The sequence below is a fragment of the Musca autumnalis genome, unplaced genomic scaffold, assembly GCF_047663935.1.
Source record: "Musca autumnalis isolate F117 unplaced genomic scaffold, ASM4766393v1 scaffold_183, whole genome shotgun sequence".
NCBI classification, from domain to species: domain Eukaryota; kingdom Metazoa; phylum Arthropoda; class Insecta; order Diptera; family Muscidae; genus Musca; species Musca autumnalis.
In genome coordinates, this window is record NW_027411737.1 from 140,844 (window position 1) to 159,020 (window position 18,177).

Sequence of the window (18,177 nt, forward strand, 5' to 3'; positions counted from 1 at the left end):
TTCCATAGAACAATGGAATAATTTCGTCGAAACCTTCTCTGATATAGAAAAAAATTAAATTCCTCGATGGATTAAATATTCTCCTGATACTCAAGTACAAATCCATGGTTTCTGTGATGCTTCAGAGAAAGCATATTGCGCTTGTTTATATATTCGGACTTCGTCATCGGAAAATGTTAACTACTCTCATTTGCTTGATTCTAAAAGTAAAGTGGCGCCGTTAAAAACTGTGAGTTTGCCACGATTAGAATTGTGCGGTGCAGCACTTTTATCAAAACTGTTAAAGTCAGTTTGCAAAAATCTTGACGTGTCCACACCTTCGATTTATTTATGGAGCGATTCCACCATTACCTTGGCTTGGCTGAGCAAGCCTCCTTGCCACTGGAAAACTTTCGTAGGGAATAAGGTGTCAGAAATTCTAGACAATGCGGGTAACTCTAACTGGAGACACGTTTCGTCTAGAGAAAATCCTGCATACCTGGGTACATGAGGCTGCATAGCCGCAGAATTAGAAACAAATGACTTTTGGTGGCATGGACCAAAGTGGCTACTTGAACCACCTGAACGTTGGCCAAAACAAAGTCTTCTCCCCGAACCATCCATCGAAATAAAGTTGGCTGCTTGCGAATCAAAAGAACTTGAAATTGAAAAATTTCTCAAAGGTTCTTCCAAATTTACTAGAGTGTTACGAGTTTTCGCTTATGTGTTCCGGTTCATTTACCAGTCTCACAAACTCACAGCTCATACGATACAAAATCAAATGTTAACCGGACTAGAAATGTTGATGGGAAAATATGGTCTTTTCAGGTATGCTCAAATGTCACATTTTCCATCAGAATATCAAGCATTACTTTAAAAACAGCCAATTCATACAAAAAGCAGGTTATTAACCTTAAACCCTTTCCTTGACGAACATCGATTGTTGCGAGTGAATGGTCGTTTAGCGAATTCTGACATGAGATACCAAGAAAGACATCCTATTATCTTACCTGAAAACTCCCGACTATGTGATCTGTAAGTGGAACATACTCATAAAGAACTGTTACACGCAGAAACGCAGAGTATGTTACAAGCTATTAGACAGGAATATTACGTTATCCGCCTCAAAAGTAAAGTACATCACTGTATACGAAATTGCAAACCCTGTGCCATTTATAAACAACGCCTTGGAAACCAAATTATGGCTGCTTTACCAACTGAACGTTGTACATTTTCATTTCCATTCACCAACACTGGTGTGGACTTTGCAGGGCCGTTCGATTTAAAAACGTCACGTCTTCGAAACGCAAAGATTGGAAAGGGATACTGAGCGATCTTTGTCTGCATGTCAACGAGAGCAGTACATCTAGAAGTTTGTTCTGAATTGTCAGCTGAAGCTTTTCTCTCAACGTTTTCACGATTCGTCGGTCGACGAGGATTTCCTAACAAAATGTGCTCCGACAACGGAACAAACTTTGTGGGAGCCAATCGAGCAATTACACAGGAATACAAAAGGTTTCTGAAATCCGCTGAGAAGGCGGTAATCGAAAAATACAGTCATCATGGGTTTTCATGGCATTTTATACCCCCACACGCACCCCATATGGGTGGTTTGTGGGAAGCCGCTGTCAAGAGCATGAAAAGCCATCTAAAAAAAGTAGCCGGAAACCTAAAGTTTACATAGTCAGAATTTTCCACGCTGTTAATTCGTTGTTAATTCCCCGATTAGCGAAGAACCGTCAGAACTAGTACCTTTGACTCCAGGCCATTTTCTCAGGGGAACTGCTCTTATAGCTACTCCTGAAGACTTTTCAAGCAACATGACTCTGATCAATAGATGGCAACGACTCAAAACTATCCAACTTCAATTTGCCAAGCGTTGGAAAAATGTGTATATCTCTGAACTGCAAAAGAGATATAAATGGCGATCTGCCCAACAAAATCTCAAGGAAGATGATTTTGTTATCGTGAAAGAAGATAATTTTCCGCCCACCGAATTGCGCCTTGGTAGAATAGTTAGGGTATTTGTTGGCAAGGATTCCAATGTTCGTGTTGCAGAAATACGAACTCAAAATGGAAATATCATTCGACCACTAGTCAAACTTTGCATACTTCCCAAATGTTAGTGTTTTCTTCCGCTCACATATTTAATAAAATCTTACCTTTAGCTACAACTCCAATGCTCCAAAATGCCGAGGGTGCCAGAAAAGGCATTTTATAAAGCACTGTGCCAAATTCCAACGAATGGACGCCAAGAAGAGGAGAGTTGAAGCACAACAAAGAGGGTTTTGTTTCAATTGCTTATGTACATCGCATAAGCGTGATTTTTGCCCAAGCAGAAGTAAATGTATGGTCTGCAACAAAACCCACCACACCATACTTCATATCGACCAGAACGAAGAAAATCCTTCCAGCTCTGTCAAAATCGGAAGATTGAAATCCCCAAGTAGTAGCCCGCAGCCAGAAATACAAGAACGTCGTAGCAGAGCAGTCAAACGCCAACCCACACCACAACCCACACCTCGTCCACGATCATCCACTTCTACAGCTAGCCAGCTTCCTGCCAAACGGCCTCGAACCAGCGTCAGTGACCGTCTCAGCCTCAGATCAAAAACCCATATCTTTCTGCCTACCGTCCTTGCCAGGGTTCTAACTTCTGAAGGGCGTGACAAGGTCAGATTGATCGTCAATACCGGTGCAGCACAGACGGTAGTGCTAGCTACGTTGGTCGAGCGTCTTCAACTAAAAACAATTCAAAGGGGTAACAAGCACTACTGCACTTTGAATCTGCAGAGTTTCTACAGCAAAAATTCAAATAACCGGCGAAATACGAAGGCAGCTGAACACCACTTTCCCGAGTCGACAGAAGACAAAAAACTGCAGTCCACATACGAGCATTTAACTGACTTGGCCGATCCACACTTTTTCAAGCCGACCAATATAGAAGTGATGCTCGCGAATGACCAAATTCCAAGAATTCTAAGAGCTGGTCTTATCCAGACATCGTCAAACATGCCGATCGCTCAGAGTTCCATCTTCGGTTGGATAATATCCGGAGGTTGCTCATATTAGAATAATTCAATACAAACGGGCCGGCATGTTGAAAGCAGTTCAACAGTGTTATTTTCCTTACATTAACTAATTAATTTATATGAACTAAACCTCGTTAAAATGAAATACCTTTATTATTAAATTTAATATGAAATATCTAAGTACCTGAATTTCTCATAATCTATGTAAATATCCGCCATATGGCAACCCTTTATCCACTGTAGCGAAAGCTTTCACTAAATGGATAAAGGGTTTTCTAAATTCCAATCGTTTCAACATAAGAGAGACTTTTACTTCTCCATTGTCACCTCAACGGTAAGCAATTGCATAAAAGAATAAAATACCGCAGAAGACTACCGAACCCAATTTTGTTTTATTCTTTTATCTTTCTATGTCTCGTTGGCAGGCAATTATTTTCGAGACTGTCAAACTACATCTATATGCACATTTAAATAATAATAGAACACACATATAACACACATTTAAATATTTCCCAGAAAGAGGTGTAAGAGAGTAATGTTACTATCCCTGATGTTGTTGGGAGAATTGCTTCATAACCCATGCCTTCCTATGTTCTTTGTAGCACTATGTACCCTTAATTATTTGTAGCTCCTATGACATTGTGTGAAGTGTTTGGAGAGCAAGAAAACTCTCGAACGGATCTGCCGATGCGGTCCAAAATTCGGCCGTCGTAATATTTTATCTAACCTTAGTTTAAGTTCAAAGATAAGCCATATCGGTCAAATCCTTCAGGAGTGACCGATTTGGTTTATACTTTATAAATCCTAATATATATACCAGATATAGATCTGGTTCGAATACGGACTATATGTGCCCAATCCTTCGGGTAACTCCCTCACAAAATTTCGGATATGTCCATTTTAAAACCAGCTTTCGAATCACTTGTTGTAGCAACTTGCATTCGCTGTCTCAATTATGCTGGTAAAATTGTTTCAGGGGCAAGTCCATACTCTTTCGGAAAACTGAACGAAAGATGTAAAAATCTCTGTGGCACAATATGTGGTGGCTGGAGAGCACGATGTGTCCTATAGTCGAAAACTTCATACAAATGTAGCAAATTATTTAAATGCATTTAACATAAATTTGAATCACTGTGAGCTTGAAATTTTTTCTTTGCTGCAACCAAAACACCACCGCCTCAAGAGCAGCCAGTCAAGTCAGCAATTCTCTCTTTACGAAAAAGGGCAAATTTTTTAAATAAAAAAATTCACCATCATTGAATTCCATAGTTATCCATGTTTCCACTAAAACATACACATCGTCACACTCGCTGGACGAAAATGTAGACAAACTCTCACATTTCGAACGCATTCCTCCAACATTTTGATAAAAGATCTTCAAACCAGAGGTTGCGCTTACTGATTGGGCACAGTCGTAGGCTTCTTTTCGAAAAAAAAAGATAAATGGTCTGATCTTCACCTCTTTTGGCCACAGTGAAGGTTTGATCAATTCCTCGAAGCAACAAGACGAAATACAGACTTTAAAGTTTACAAGTTTAAGTGTTTTTACATACACATCTTTTTTTACAAGCGGATAGCAATCATTATGTTCTCTGTCGATCTTGGTATTCTTAACAATATGATCAATAATTTGTTGTACAGCACATTCGTTTGAAAATACGAAATATGTACATACTTATTTTTAACAGCTACAGGAAGACCCAATGAAACATTATCACCCACAGCAATAATACGATGTCTTCTCTTACGACCGCGACCCTACAACCAACTATTATCGAACCTCCGACAGAGCAGAAGGGAACGAAAGTGTTGAAGAAGCATCTAACTCTTGTTGGTATTGTACGTCAGATTCATTTTTTGGTGATGCCGATGCATTGATAGAAATAGAACGATTGCCAACAACGTTCTCGATCAATGTTCATACAAACAAAATGAAATGTTGCCTTGGATATATGACAAGAAATGTAATTTGCTTTAGCTAAGTTAAAACATATTGCACAGTGAGTGTTGGGTTGAGAATTCAAAATGCACGTCTTAATAGTGTAGTATACAGTTGAAGCAGTTTGCAATTGATAATGTGCTATAACTTAGTAGGCTTTAAGTTCTTATAATGACTGTCGGAAAATTTATTCTTGAGGTTGTAAAAAAGGAAAAAAATATTTTTGAAAAACAAGACAGTGGGAGCAAAAGCTTTCTATTGTTTCCAAATTTCAGGATTCCAGCTTGCCCAAATCCAATTCGTTCTAGCACGAATTTCCCATAGTCCAACAGTAACCATTACTCCAAATTTTAGGTTACCAGCTCAATCAGTTCACCTAAATCCAAATTGTACCAAATTTCGTACTTATCGCACATATAATTACGAATTTCCAAAGACGCTCCCATATCCCAATCCTTCTCCCAACAGTACCCTTAGTTCTCAATTTCACGATTTCCGCTCAATCCGTTCACCCAAATCCAAGTTTAAATAATAATATAACAAATTAAATATTTCCCAGAAAGAGGTGTAAGAGAGCAATGTTACTCTCCCTGAAGCTGTTGGGAGAAGTGCTTCATAACCCATGCCTTTCTATGTTCTTTGTAGCACTATGTACCCTAAATTATTTGTAACTCGTATGACACTGTGTGAAGTGGTTGGAGAGGAAAACTCTCGAACGGATCTGCCGATGCGGTCCAAAATTTGGCCGTCGTAATATTTTATCTAACCTTAGTTTAAGTTCAAAGATAAGCCCTATCGGTCAAATCCTTCAGGAGTGACCGATTTGGTCCATACTTTAATAATCCTAATATATCTACCAGATATAGATCTGGTTCGAATACGGACTATATTTGCCCAATCCTTCGGGTAACTCCCCCACAAAATTTCGGATATGTCCACTTTAAAACCAGCTTACAAATCACTTGTTGTAGCAACTTGCATTCGCTGTCTCAATTATGATGGTAAAATTGTTTCAGGGGCAAGTCCATACTCTTTTGGAAAACTGCCCGAAAGATGTAAAAATCTCTGTGGCACAATATGTGGTGGCTGGAGAGCACGATCACTCTCGAACTGATCTACCGATTTGGTTAAAAATTTGTCCTTCGTCATATTTTCTCCATACTTAATTTCAGATCGAAGATGTGCAATATCGGTCTACAAATTCCAGTACCTCACCTCAATATTTAAAAAATTTCACTAAAATGGTATGCACGATGTCTCTTGAACGGGACAACCAATTTGGTGCAAACTTTTGATCAAATAATATTTTGCCCAAATTTAGTTTAACTTCTAATATGCCCCATATTGGTTTGTGGGCAAACTCGACTGCTACCCTGCAAAATTAAATGAAAGTGGTTGCATGTGAAATCATCATTTGTTCAATGAAATCGGGAAGGATCCGATCTTTTTCATCGAATTATCATGAGCTCGAATGGAGACGCATGAGCGCAATTAAATTCATGAAAGATCCGATTTTTTCATGGTATTTCCGTGTCGAAATATCAGATTTTTGTCATAAAATTTATGAGTTTATATAAATTGTTTAGTAGCCGTACAATAAATGATTAAGTAAACATGTACCAAAAGTAATTGTTAAAATGAATATAAAAATTAGATGAAAGTGATCGATAGTGGCAGAATTGACATATTTGAATTAAAAATACTATGTACTATTGTTATAAAACAAAAGAAAAATGAATTTTGAGTTCGGAAACCTGTTTCGCTTTGTAGATATTAAAAAGATGTATGAACGAGACCAGGGCCCTATTCCACGAAACAAATTATCAACTTTTCATTTTGCACTTATCAATATTTTTGACAATGCTCAAAGTTAAGTGTTCCACAGAACCATTATTTTTTGATAAGTGGTAAGTTGCTAATTATAAAGTGAGTTTGTTTACTTTTCAAAATAATGTAGCTCTTTTTTTTATTTCTGTTCCACAAACGTCACTTCAGCAAAGTGAAAAGCTGTAACGGCAATGCGTATTTTGCAAAAAAAAAATTGCTCTTTCGTTCCACAGAAAACTCAGCATTTTGATTTTGCAGATCAAATTTTGATAAGTTTAACTTAAATTTGCGAGGTAAACGTTCTCTTTGCCAATGTACATTGTTAAAGCGAGATTTTGTTCGGAAATACTGAAAACACGGTTATGATAAGAAATTGTAAAGTTTTTTTCCGAACTTCTACCCTCTGAATCAACCATCCTACTTCGAACTCTCACTATCCGAAATTCCACCCTGCGAACAACCTCACAAATCGATGTTTCTCGATTTTACATTTAGACTAAACTCTATTTGAGAGACTATTTTTATTTATTACTATACCCTCCACCATAATATTTCATTTGTAACTCATCGAAATAATCATTTGCGACCCTATAAGGTATATACATATATTTTTGATCAGCGTAAAATTCTAAGTTGATTTAACCACATCCGTCCATCTGTTGTAATCACGCTATCTTCCGAACGAGTTGAGATAGGGGGATGAAATGCTGTTCACACGTGTCTTAAATCAAGTTGGAAGTTGAGCTCTGTTATAGCCCCCATATAGCAGTGTCGTCAATTTCAGCTATTTTAAAGTTTTTAGCTACATTTTCAGAACGAATTAGTTTTAATATGCTTCCAAAACGTACCGCCATAGGCCCATCTTTTATTATAGCCCCCATATACCGCCCTATTTCAGCTAATTTGTGGTTATTAGCCACATTTCCAGGCCAAATTAGGTATAATTCAGTCAATCACCAAGAAACGTCTCCACAAAAAATTATGGATATAGGTCTACGTTTTTTATAGCATCCATATAGCAGTACCGTCCGATTTCAGCTATTTTAAGGTTTTTAGATACATTTCCAGAACGAATTAGTTATAATTTGACAGGTAACTTCTCCACTTTGTGGAGAAAGAAAACTAATTACTCTATGCCGAATATAACGCTTTTTACTTGTTTGATTTCGCTTAATTTTATTGTATTTTACTTTTTTGTATTTCCCTTCATTTTATTTTAGATTATTTTATTTCACTTAATTTTATTTTACTTTATTTTATTTATTTTTTAACTTTATTTTATTTCAATTTACTTTACCTTATTTCACTTAATTTTATTTTATTTCACTTCATTGTATATTGTTTTATTTTTTTATTTTATTTCATTTTATTTTTTATTTTATTTTACTTCATTTGAATTATTTTGATCTTATTTTAATTTATATCGTTTAATTATTATTTTCCGTGTGGAGTTATTTTTTTCCTTTTCTCTCCCATCGGACGCCTCCCCAGGTGGTGGATAGGGGAACGCTCATCAGATATGGCGGTTACCGCAAAAATAAAATATGCGGGGCGAACCAAAAGAAAAAAGAAAAAAAAAGGCAGCGTCTGATCAACAGTTGGCGGCGGCAAACAGCGTCTGAACTCCAGGAGGAGCGGCTGAATATGTAGAAGGAAAACTATAAACCCTCCAGATGGCAAGGGGAACCCGCTGAAGTACCTCTCTCCCTAAAAACTATACAATTATCAATTATGAATGATGAAATGAATACACGGCCCTTAGTCTCCGGCAACACAAGGGTGCTAAGAATCCCCGGAGGTAAAAAACAAAATTTAAGAATTGCTACATGGAATGTAAGGAGTCTCTACGAAGCAGGAAAACTAGCCAACACTATTATGGAAATGAACAGATTAAACATCGATATACTCGGAATAAGTGAGACCTGGTGGCCACAAAGCGGCGAATTTAGCTCCCAAAACATGAAAATATACTTCTCTGGCAACTCCAGCGAAAATCACAGAAACGGTGTCGGGATTATAGTAAAAAGTAACATAGCGCAATGCGTAAAGGGTTCTATCTTCAAATCGGATCGGACTATGCTACTTAAAATTAAATGTAAACCAATTGACATGAACATAATCCAAGTATACGCACCTACTGCGGACAAAGGTAATCATGAAATTGAAGCTTTTTACGAGGAAATTGAAGACTTACTAAGAATGACAAAGAGGCACGAAATTACAATAATTCAAGGCGATTTTAACGCTAAAATAGGAGCAGAAAAGTGCCAAGGCGTAACAGGAAACTATGGCCTAGGCGAAAGAAATGACAGGGGTGATAGACTAATTCAGTTCTGTCAAGAACATAAAATGATGGTAACAAACACAATGTTCTGCCTTCCCCCAAGACGACTATACACATGGAAATCGCCACAGGATAGAAGGGACAATATTGTGAGAAACCAAATAGATTTTATATTAATTAATGCCAGATTCGGATCCTCGGTTAAGAAATGCTCAACATATCCAGACGCTGATGTTCCTTCAGATCACAATCTTCTGATGATGCAGTTGCGCACAAAAATTTTTGCAAATAGAAAAAAGAATATCCGTCGTAAACTCAATGTGGCAAAACTTAAAGATACCACCTTGAAAGCAAATCTTCGAGATAATATAAATCGAGAACTAAGAAATATAAATACTGAAAACATTGACGACTTGTGGAACGCACTAAGGACTACGCTCAAACCCCTAGCAGATAATACCCTCGGATACGGCAAAAAATCTACACAGAAGGAATGGATGACACAGGATATTCTCAACATGATGGAAGAGAGACGAAAACATAAAAACAAGAACTTTGAACTGTATTGGGAACTAAACAGGGAAATCCAAGTCGCTATACGCATGGCAAAAAACAATCATATAAATAAGCAATGTCAGGAGATTGAACGATTGAAAAGCCTTCACGACGACTTTAATCTCCATAAAAAGTTAAAAGGAATGGCTGGTGTATACCGCAAAACTCATTCAAAAGTACTATATAATGATAATAATGATCCTGTGTTTGATACAGAAGAAAAGAAGACTATTTGGAGAGATTATATAAAACAAATTTTTACAGATGAAAATCGAACAACTCTTGAACAACGGACTCAACAATCTCTTACAGGAAATCCCATCAGTCGAAGAGAAGTTGAAACAGCAATAAATACTCTGAGAGATAGGAAAGCTTGTGGCCCTGACGAGATTCCCTCGGAAATCCTTAAATTAATAGATGACGAAAACATCGCACTTTTAACAAAATTATTTAGCCATGTATATGATACAGGTCGATACCCACAAGACTGGTTAAAATCTACATTGATTACCATTCCGAAAAAATGCAACGCAAAATATTGTAACGAACACAGACTTATAAGCCTCATAAGCCATGCCCTAAAAATTTTTCTACGTATAATTCACTCCAGAATATACTCAAAGTGCGAAAAAGCCATGGGAACGTCTCAGTTTGGATTTAAGGAAGGTATGGGAACCCGAGAAGCACTTTTTTCTATACAAACATTGGTCCAGAAATGTAAAAACGCACAAAGAGACGTATTTCTATGCTTCATAGATTACGAAAAAGCTTTTGATACAGTGTTACACGATAAGTTGATTGACATCCTCATCTCCATTGGCCTAGACCAGAAAGAAGTGCATTGTATCAAAAGTCTATATTGGCATCAAAGTGCACAAATAGAAGTGGACGGGGAAATGACAGATAGAATTGACATAGCTAAGGGAGTGAGACAAGGGTGCATATTGTCACCTTTGCTATTCAATATCTACTCAGAAAGAATTTTTCATGAATCCATAAACAAGATCCCAATCGGCATTCATATAAACGGAACATTTCTGAACAACATAAGATATGCTGATGATACAACCTTACTGGCGCATAGCATATCTGGACTCCAGAACCTTGTGAATAAACTCGCAATACACAGCGAAAAATACGGTCTGAAAATTAACATCCGCAAAACCAAATTCATGGTTATAAGCAAGAAGAATGAACACAATAATACAACATTAAAAATTCACATTACCTATGTTGACAGAGTTAAAAGTTTCAAATACCTGGGAGTTACAATAACCGAACAGTGGCAGTCCTCGCAAGAAATAAGATGCAGAATTGAACAGGCCAGAGAAGCATTTTCAAAATATAAGAGAGTACTTACGAGTCATGACATTAATCTTAAAATAAAGATTCGTTTTATCAAAACATATGTCTGGTCAGTGTTATTATATGCAACGGAAGTATGGACAATTAAAAGTGCTGATATAAGAAGACTGGAAGCTTTTGAGATATGGATTTATAGGAGAGTACTCAAAATTCCCTGGACAGCCCATATGACAAATACCGATGTACTGAGAAGGATGCACTGCGAAAGAGAACTTATCTCAGTAATAAAAAGACGAAAGACTGCATACCTGGGGCATATAATGCGAAATCAAAAATATAAATTGCTACAAAATATAATCCACATAAAGATAGAAGGAAGACCTGTTAGAGGAAGAAAGGAGACAACATGGATGGATAATATTACAGAATGGACGGGCATCCGAGATACTACAACCCTATTATCAAAGGCTAGAGATAGAAATGCGTTTGCAGACATACTAAGCAATCTTTAAACAAATATTGTATATATACGTATTTATTAAAACAAATCTATTTATAATTGTATTGGTCGCTAACATTCGGAAAACAAATTGGCAAATAAAGAAGAAAGAAGAATTATTATTTAACCTTTATTAAAATTATTTTATTTTTATTTCATATTAATTTATTTTGTTTTATTTAATTTAATTTTATTTTACTTTATATCATTTTATTTTACTTTATTTCACTTAATTTTATTTTATTTTAGTTCACTTTATTTTGTTTTATTTTATTCTATTTTATTTTTTATTTTAGTTCATTTTATTTTATTTGATCTTATTTTACTTTATTTTCATTTAATTTCATTTATTTCGTTTAATTTTATTTTATTTTATATTATTTTATTTTATTTTGTTTCATTTTATTTCAGTTTAATTTAATTTATTTAATTTAATTTTATTTACTTTTAATAATATCAGTTTCATTTAATTATTTATTTATTATTGCCAAGTAAAAAATAATGCAAAGATGATAAAATGTTCTGTGGAACAAATATCATTCACACTTTGCAAGAGAACTGATAGACTTACCAATATTGAGCAAGAGAGCACAACAACTGTGCTAAAAGAACAGTGATAGACAAATTTGGAAAATTGAAAAGTAATTTTGTGGAACAAAAAAAGGTTATCACTTTTCAAAATCACTTTTCAAAATAACTACTTTTTGATAAGTGCAAAATGAAAAGCGATAAGTAGTTTCGAGGAATAGGTCCCTGGTCTATAAACCACTAGCTGTACCTGCCGGCCCACGCCGATATAGTTATACTATCTAGCTGCAACGAATGCGTTGGCTGGACCATGTCAACAGGATGGATAAAGATGCCTCTGCCAGAAAGGCATACGAATACGAGCCATTTGATGTTATACGATCCGAGGGAAGGACAACACACCAATGGAAAGACTAAGTTGAATATGAACTCACAAAACATGGCATCCGAAATTGGAGAAGTAAAATAGAAGATCGGTGCGTTTGGACAAATATTCTAAGTCCGGCTTATGGAACAATATGTTCTGTTTGGAATAAAAGACATCTAAGTAAGTATAAACATGGTAACTATTACAGAATAAGTTGTTTAAAATAATATAACAGAATAATTCCCAAATGATGAGCCAAGTGCAGAGATCGGCACATAGTTAGCCGAATATTGGAAAAACGGAGCCCCAAGTTGAAAGAAATATCGTGCAGCCATCGGAAGAGATAAATGTGCTTTTGGCAGACCAATGTAATATATAATCTTGATAATTTTATAAAAAGTAAAGAAAAATAACATCTGGACCCTATCTGTGCATTTTATTCTTATTAGTTCCACAAATAGCATAATTGGACTGCAAAATTTTATTTCTGATTGGTGAAAATTCGGATCCAAAGCATTGGTTCAAAATGCCATGACAAAGCACTGGTACTAAAGGAGATGAAATTGGTTCAAAATGCCATGACAATGAACTGGTTCAAAATGCCATGACTATGGACTGATGTAAGATGCCACGACAATGAATTCGTGAATACGTGTGTAACTCCCTTGTAAATGTCATCGGTAATTCACCTAAATTTTAATAGATGACATGTCAATTGCACCCGTGATTCAACTCATGTCATCGAACATTTTGCTGGATACATTTTTACTTGTTTTCCAGAAATCAAAAGTTTTGAATTTTCACAACTTTGACTTCGCTTTGCCGACAAGAGTGATTAGTTTTTGGGCATAGTCCGTGCAACGTTTTTAATGTCATCGAGGCCATATACATCTACTCGTACAATTAAGATAGAAAGAAGCAAAACCACCTTTAAGGTATCAATTTTTTCGACATAACCTATCTTGTCAGGACTAAAAAATTGCAAAGCTCATTTTTCAATCATGTTTTTGCATAGTCTCAAGGAGTACTTCCTAATGTAATTTTCCGAATTTTTAGTTGGCTTTCACGGACTCTACACTTCGGGTAAAATAGTAAAATTTTGTTGATTTATGACATAAAATAATATTGTTGGCGTGCTACCACTGAATCAAAGACACAAAAAAACAAGTGTATCAGTTTTAAATATTTTCACTGTTTATTGGTGGTATAGGGTTTCTTAGTATAAGAAACATTGCCTTTTGTATGTGTGTAACTCACTTGAGAGTTAAACAAAAATGTAGTTGTCAGCATCCGAACCAGGCGAATATCACTCCTAAAAGAAAGGCAGAGAAGAATTCACCATTGAGCTCGAAAGAGCGGCCAATTAATGCGGTTAATTGTAATGCTGCGGAAGGGGAAAACAATGTATCGAACATATGCATTGGCGTAACCAATGCATCGAACTTAAACATTTGCCGCCCACCTTGACGTGCTATCTGCAAGGCAACAGTGTTAGACTAATTCGCGAGCAAACTTAGACTTGAGTTAGTAATGGTGTAGACTTCAAGTGAGAGGTACGTAAATCAGGCTTCAATTGAGCGTTTCAACTTCTACAAGTAAAGTGCGGGTTTTCGATATACTAAACTAGAATTTGGCTAAAAGTGTTCGCTTTGATCGATTGTGTAATTTTATTGCGAGGTACTTCGCCGGTAACGATATAACCGAACATAGTTTTCTGAGCCACCAATGTATTCAAAACAATGTGAGGTGACTCAGCCGACAAAATTTTGGAATATAGATCTGATTTGAAATGGATGACAACGACAAAAAGTTTTTCGAAATTTTAGGTATGACTAACACATCAGCGTTTAGACACCGACGTATTCAAAACAATGTGAGGTGACTCAGCCCACAAAATTTTGGAATATAGATCTGATTTGTAATGGATGACTACGAGAAAAATTTTTCGAATTGTTAAGTATAACTAACACATCAGCGTTTAGTATACTTTCCGAATTTCTAGGTGATGAACGATTCAACGAACAAATTTCTTTGGATGTCACATTGGTATTTACACCAGGCAGGGTCGAGAAGGAATGCCAATTGTTTTTTTGTAGCCTCTGTGTGACAAAAGAGACTTTCGACGAGGGTAAATTATTGCTCGAACAGAATAATTTTTGTGATTATGGACGACATTTACAATGGCAGTTCATAATAGCACATCTCTATTTTGTGTTGGGGGCAGAACTTGCCGTTTATTCGAATTAGAACTAACATTGGACGAGAAAGGAGAAGAGTTTTTCCACGATCTTGAGGAATTGTTACAATTTTTGCTGCGACGGAGTAGAGTGTGATGTCTATATTTGCAGACCGAACAACTGTGTTTGCTTTCCATTTTGTAACTGAATGACTATTCGAAAGACAGTTAATGCAAAACCAATTTTTTAACAAGGAAAAATCTGTTATCAAACGAAAGTTTTAGAAACCGAGAACAGTTGCGGAGTAGGTTTTCGTGATTTGTAAGGTAAAGTTTTCAATGCACAACAAAGTTTGTATTCTATCTCTTAGGAACTAATTAAGTGTTTCCATGTCGAAAAAGACGACTTCTCTTTGACACTTTGTGCCCACAGAGCGATTGTATGTTTAGGAAGACGTTGCAAGCAAAGATGAACAAGAATTGGTGCCCAATGATCTGTTACCACGTCGTAAACAGACATAGCGGAAATGCAACTTTTTTATTCCGCGCTGAAGTGCTTTTAGCCCAGAGAGCCTTTCTTTTTCGATTGAGGGAAGACAGAAAAGTAGTTGATGTGATTATGTACGAGGACACGCTTATTATCGTACACATCCTCCAATGCCTTCCAAGCTAATTCGAAACTACGATGGGTGAGTGGAAACTCTGAAACAATTTCCCGAGCCTCACCGCTGGTTTTTTGAATCAGGTGACATAATCTTTGAATGTCACTCAATCGAGATTTTTTATGAAAATTGGGCTAAAGTGGCCTCGAAAGGTTGGCCATGAAATGAAATCTCCACTAAAGACTTCGATGTCGATAGGAGGCAATACTAAATTGTGAGAAGGTGTATCGACACGAAGGAGACGACTAACGGAGTGTGGTTGTGTTGAAATCGATGCGAGTGATTCGCTTGGATGCAAAGGAGACGTTTGGCTTTCGTTACAATTATTTGACACAAAGGGTTTTATGATCAAACAAGTCGATGGAGGAGCAGACGTACTCACTGGCAGTTCCTCCGTAGGTGGAAGTGGTTGGGGAACCATTGTTGGATTCTTTTGTGGAGTTGGAGAGGACTTGAAAGATTTTAGTCCGTCTTGCTTCTGTTGTATTGCTGCAGGGCCCTTGACGAAATTTTTGTCTGAGGGCTGAGAGCTCACTGATGTCGTCAGTTGGTCAAGACACTTCTCATAAGTGCTTTTCAAATTTGTCCATAAATTACGAAGCTCAGAACCGTGTAGTTCGAGACTGTGCAATGTGTGATTCTCGGCTCGAAAACCGCATCGAATTGAATAAGAGCGTCGGCAGCTCTAATGAAATTCGCGAGGGGAGTTATGAACATGATGCAACGAATTTAGTGAATTGGGACGAAGCAGGAAACGAATCAGTTCCAAAAAGGTATGTGGGCTCAGAAGTTTAGGACAAGGCTAATGAATTCCAAGCGTCGCAAATTAAGAAAGACGAGAACAATTCGAAATACTTGAAGCGAAGTAAAATATTTGACAAATTCTAATTCTAAAAATTGGGGATTAAATTAAATAAGTGCAAACGAATACTCAACCAGAGAAAAATCGAGAACTATTCTAAATTACGACAACGAAATGTATAATACAAAATTCCACCAGTAGAGTCCGTGAGCAGACAGCAAAGTTGCATGAACGATAAGAATTTGAACACAAGTACCTGACTGGGACAATTTGCTGAACGACTAGAGAATGTAAATTATCAATATTGTCTTTAGAAGAATTGAACAATAACGACAAATATAAATTTCCAACTGAGAATTTACGCCGCCCACGAAAGACAAGAAGAAAATTGCCAAAAATTCCAAATCTTGTCAAATGTTCTACCCAAACCTAGTGTCTACCCAAACCCAGGGTACAAATGTCCATAATATTAAACAAAACAAACATGTTGCTAGAAAACGTGTACGCATTTAAAAAAAACACTCCTTATATTACCTTTCGTTCATGCAATAACAAAATGGTACCAAGGTTACACATAGGTATAACTTAAAAAAAAAAATTACCTTCTTTTATCAACCATTTATACCAACCGCGAAACTCATTTCCAGCTCTTTCAGTTCTTCCAAACCCTATAATAGTAATTTACATATAAATAAATTAGTACGAATTTCAGAAACCTCCGAATCCGCCTCCTTCAAAAATTCCTGATAAACCCTTTACACAATAACAAATTATTTCAAATTCTGTACCATTTAGTAATTTTCATTGTGTGCATTTCCAAAACCATATCTTAACACCACATAACAACATTGATTCTAAGAACAACTTTTAGAATTCCACCCCTGGTCCTACACCCTTTACAACATTTAGACTGCTTAGGTACTTTTCGTCAATTAATGGAACGTATTTATTTAATACCAACGATACACACTAATACTCACCCTAACCCCAAAAAAAAGATTCCAAATTCGTATACTTATGGTACGTAATTCGACAACAGCATTTATTAACCCTCCGATGAGTGACAGTTCTGAACTTCACGGCCGTGTGAAAAAGCCCCTACGGACCTTTTTTGTTTTTTCATATAAATTTTTTTTTTATTTTTTTTTTGTTTTTATTGTTCATATCTAAATTTTACATACAAAAATAATTTTTTCAATCTTTTTTAATTTTTTTTTGCTTGAATTTTCATAAGACTATTATAAAAAAGTTTAAAGATTATTGTTGTTGAGCGTGTACTTCTTGTCCCCCGCCCTGTGCGCAAGTGTTGCAGCGATGTTAAAGTGTGCTATGTTCTCCGCAAACAGCGTTGCCGCAGCCGGGGCAGTATGCCCGCGTTTTCCGCTGCCGCCATACTCAGAACGGTAAAGGCGACATGACGGTCTACTTGACCTAGACGCAAACGACGGTGCATTGACTTCCATCGGTCTTGGTAATACCTGAAATGAAAAGAAACATAAAAAACAAATAACTATATATTCTATTCTTCAATTTGAAGATCTTTTTCTTAACCTGACATCAAATGCTTCCATCGCATTGCGTATCCTTGGATATGAGGTTATATTATTGTTCAGGGCACGTTCTTCGATATTTGGTGTGGCCAATTGTTTCGTTAGCAATAACAAGAACGACCGCCGTCTGTCACTCCTTTTTATAGGCATAATTTCGTTGTAAATCGTAAAAGCAGCCAATGCAGCGACGTCTACCATATTATAAGACATGGCCTACGGCCATTGTTGCTACTCTTTTGCAGCTGTAAGTGCCTAGCATTTGATTGATATCAACGCCGCATTTGCTGGCGTTGTAATCTAATATGGCATAGGGCTTCCGCTTCTCGGTTTGCTCGTCAACGTGGCAGGTGTAGTGCAATGTGGAGAGCACGTTCACCACTTTATTTTTTTTTCAGAACGTATGCGCATAACGCTATATCCCCTTCGTTGAACCCAAATAATGTACAATTGATGGTGCGCTTCGGGTTCTTCTTGAACTCCTGTGGAATGAATGTTTTGTTGTAGCGCACTGTACCAACATATGCGGTCTTCCTCCTCAACAAAATACGCGCCAAGTCAAGAGTGGTAAAGAAATTATCCGCGCATATAGTACGGCCAGCATCTAAATATTTTTCCACAAGATCCAGCACTACGTTGTGCCCTTGGTTTATCTTCCGTTATTGGTTTGGCAGC

The 18,177-nt window shown here is 36.7% G+C and overlaps 1 protein-coding gene across 1 annotated transcript; it reads right to left on the reverse strand.

Annotated features, from left to right (window-relative positions):
* Window positions 1-17,213: 17,213 nt before the first annotated feature.
* Window positions 17,214-17,709, reverse strand: LOC141391875 (uncharacterized). Its single transcript, XM_073964564.1, has 2 exons — window positions 17,507-17,709; window positions 17,214-17,433 (listed from the first exon to the last, which is right to left on the reverse strand). The coding sequence occupies exons 1-2, from the start codon at window positions 17,701-17,703 to the stop codon at window positions 17,283-17,285; spliced, it is 348 nt and encodes a 115-aa protein (XP_073820665.1). The 5' UTR covers window positions 17,704-17,709; the 3' UTR covers window positions 17,214-17,282.
* Window positions 17,710-18,177: the final 468 nt, after the last annotated feature.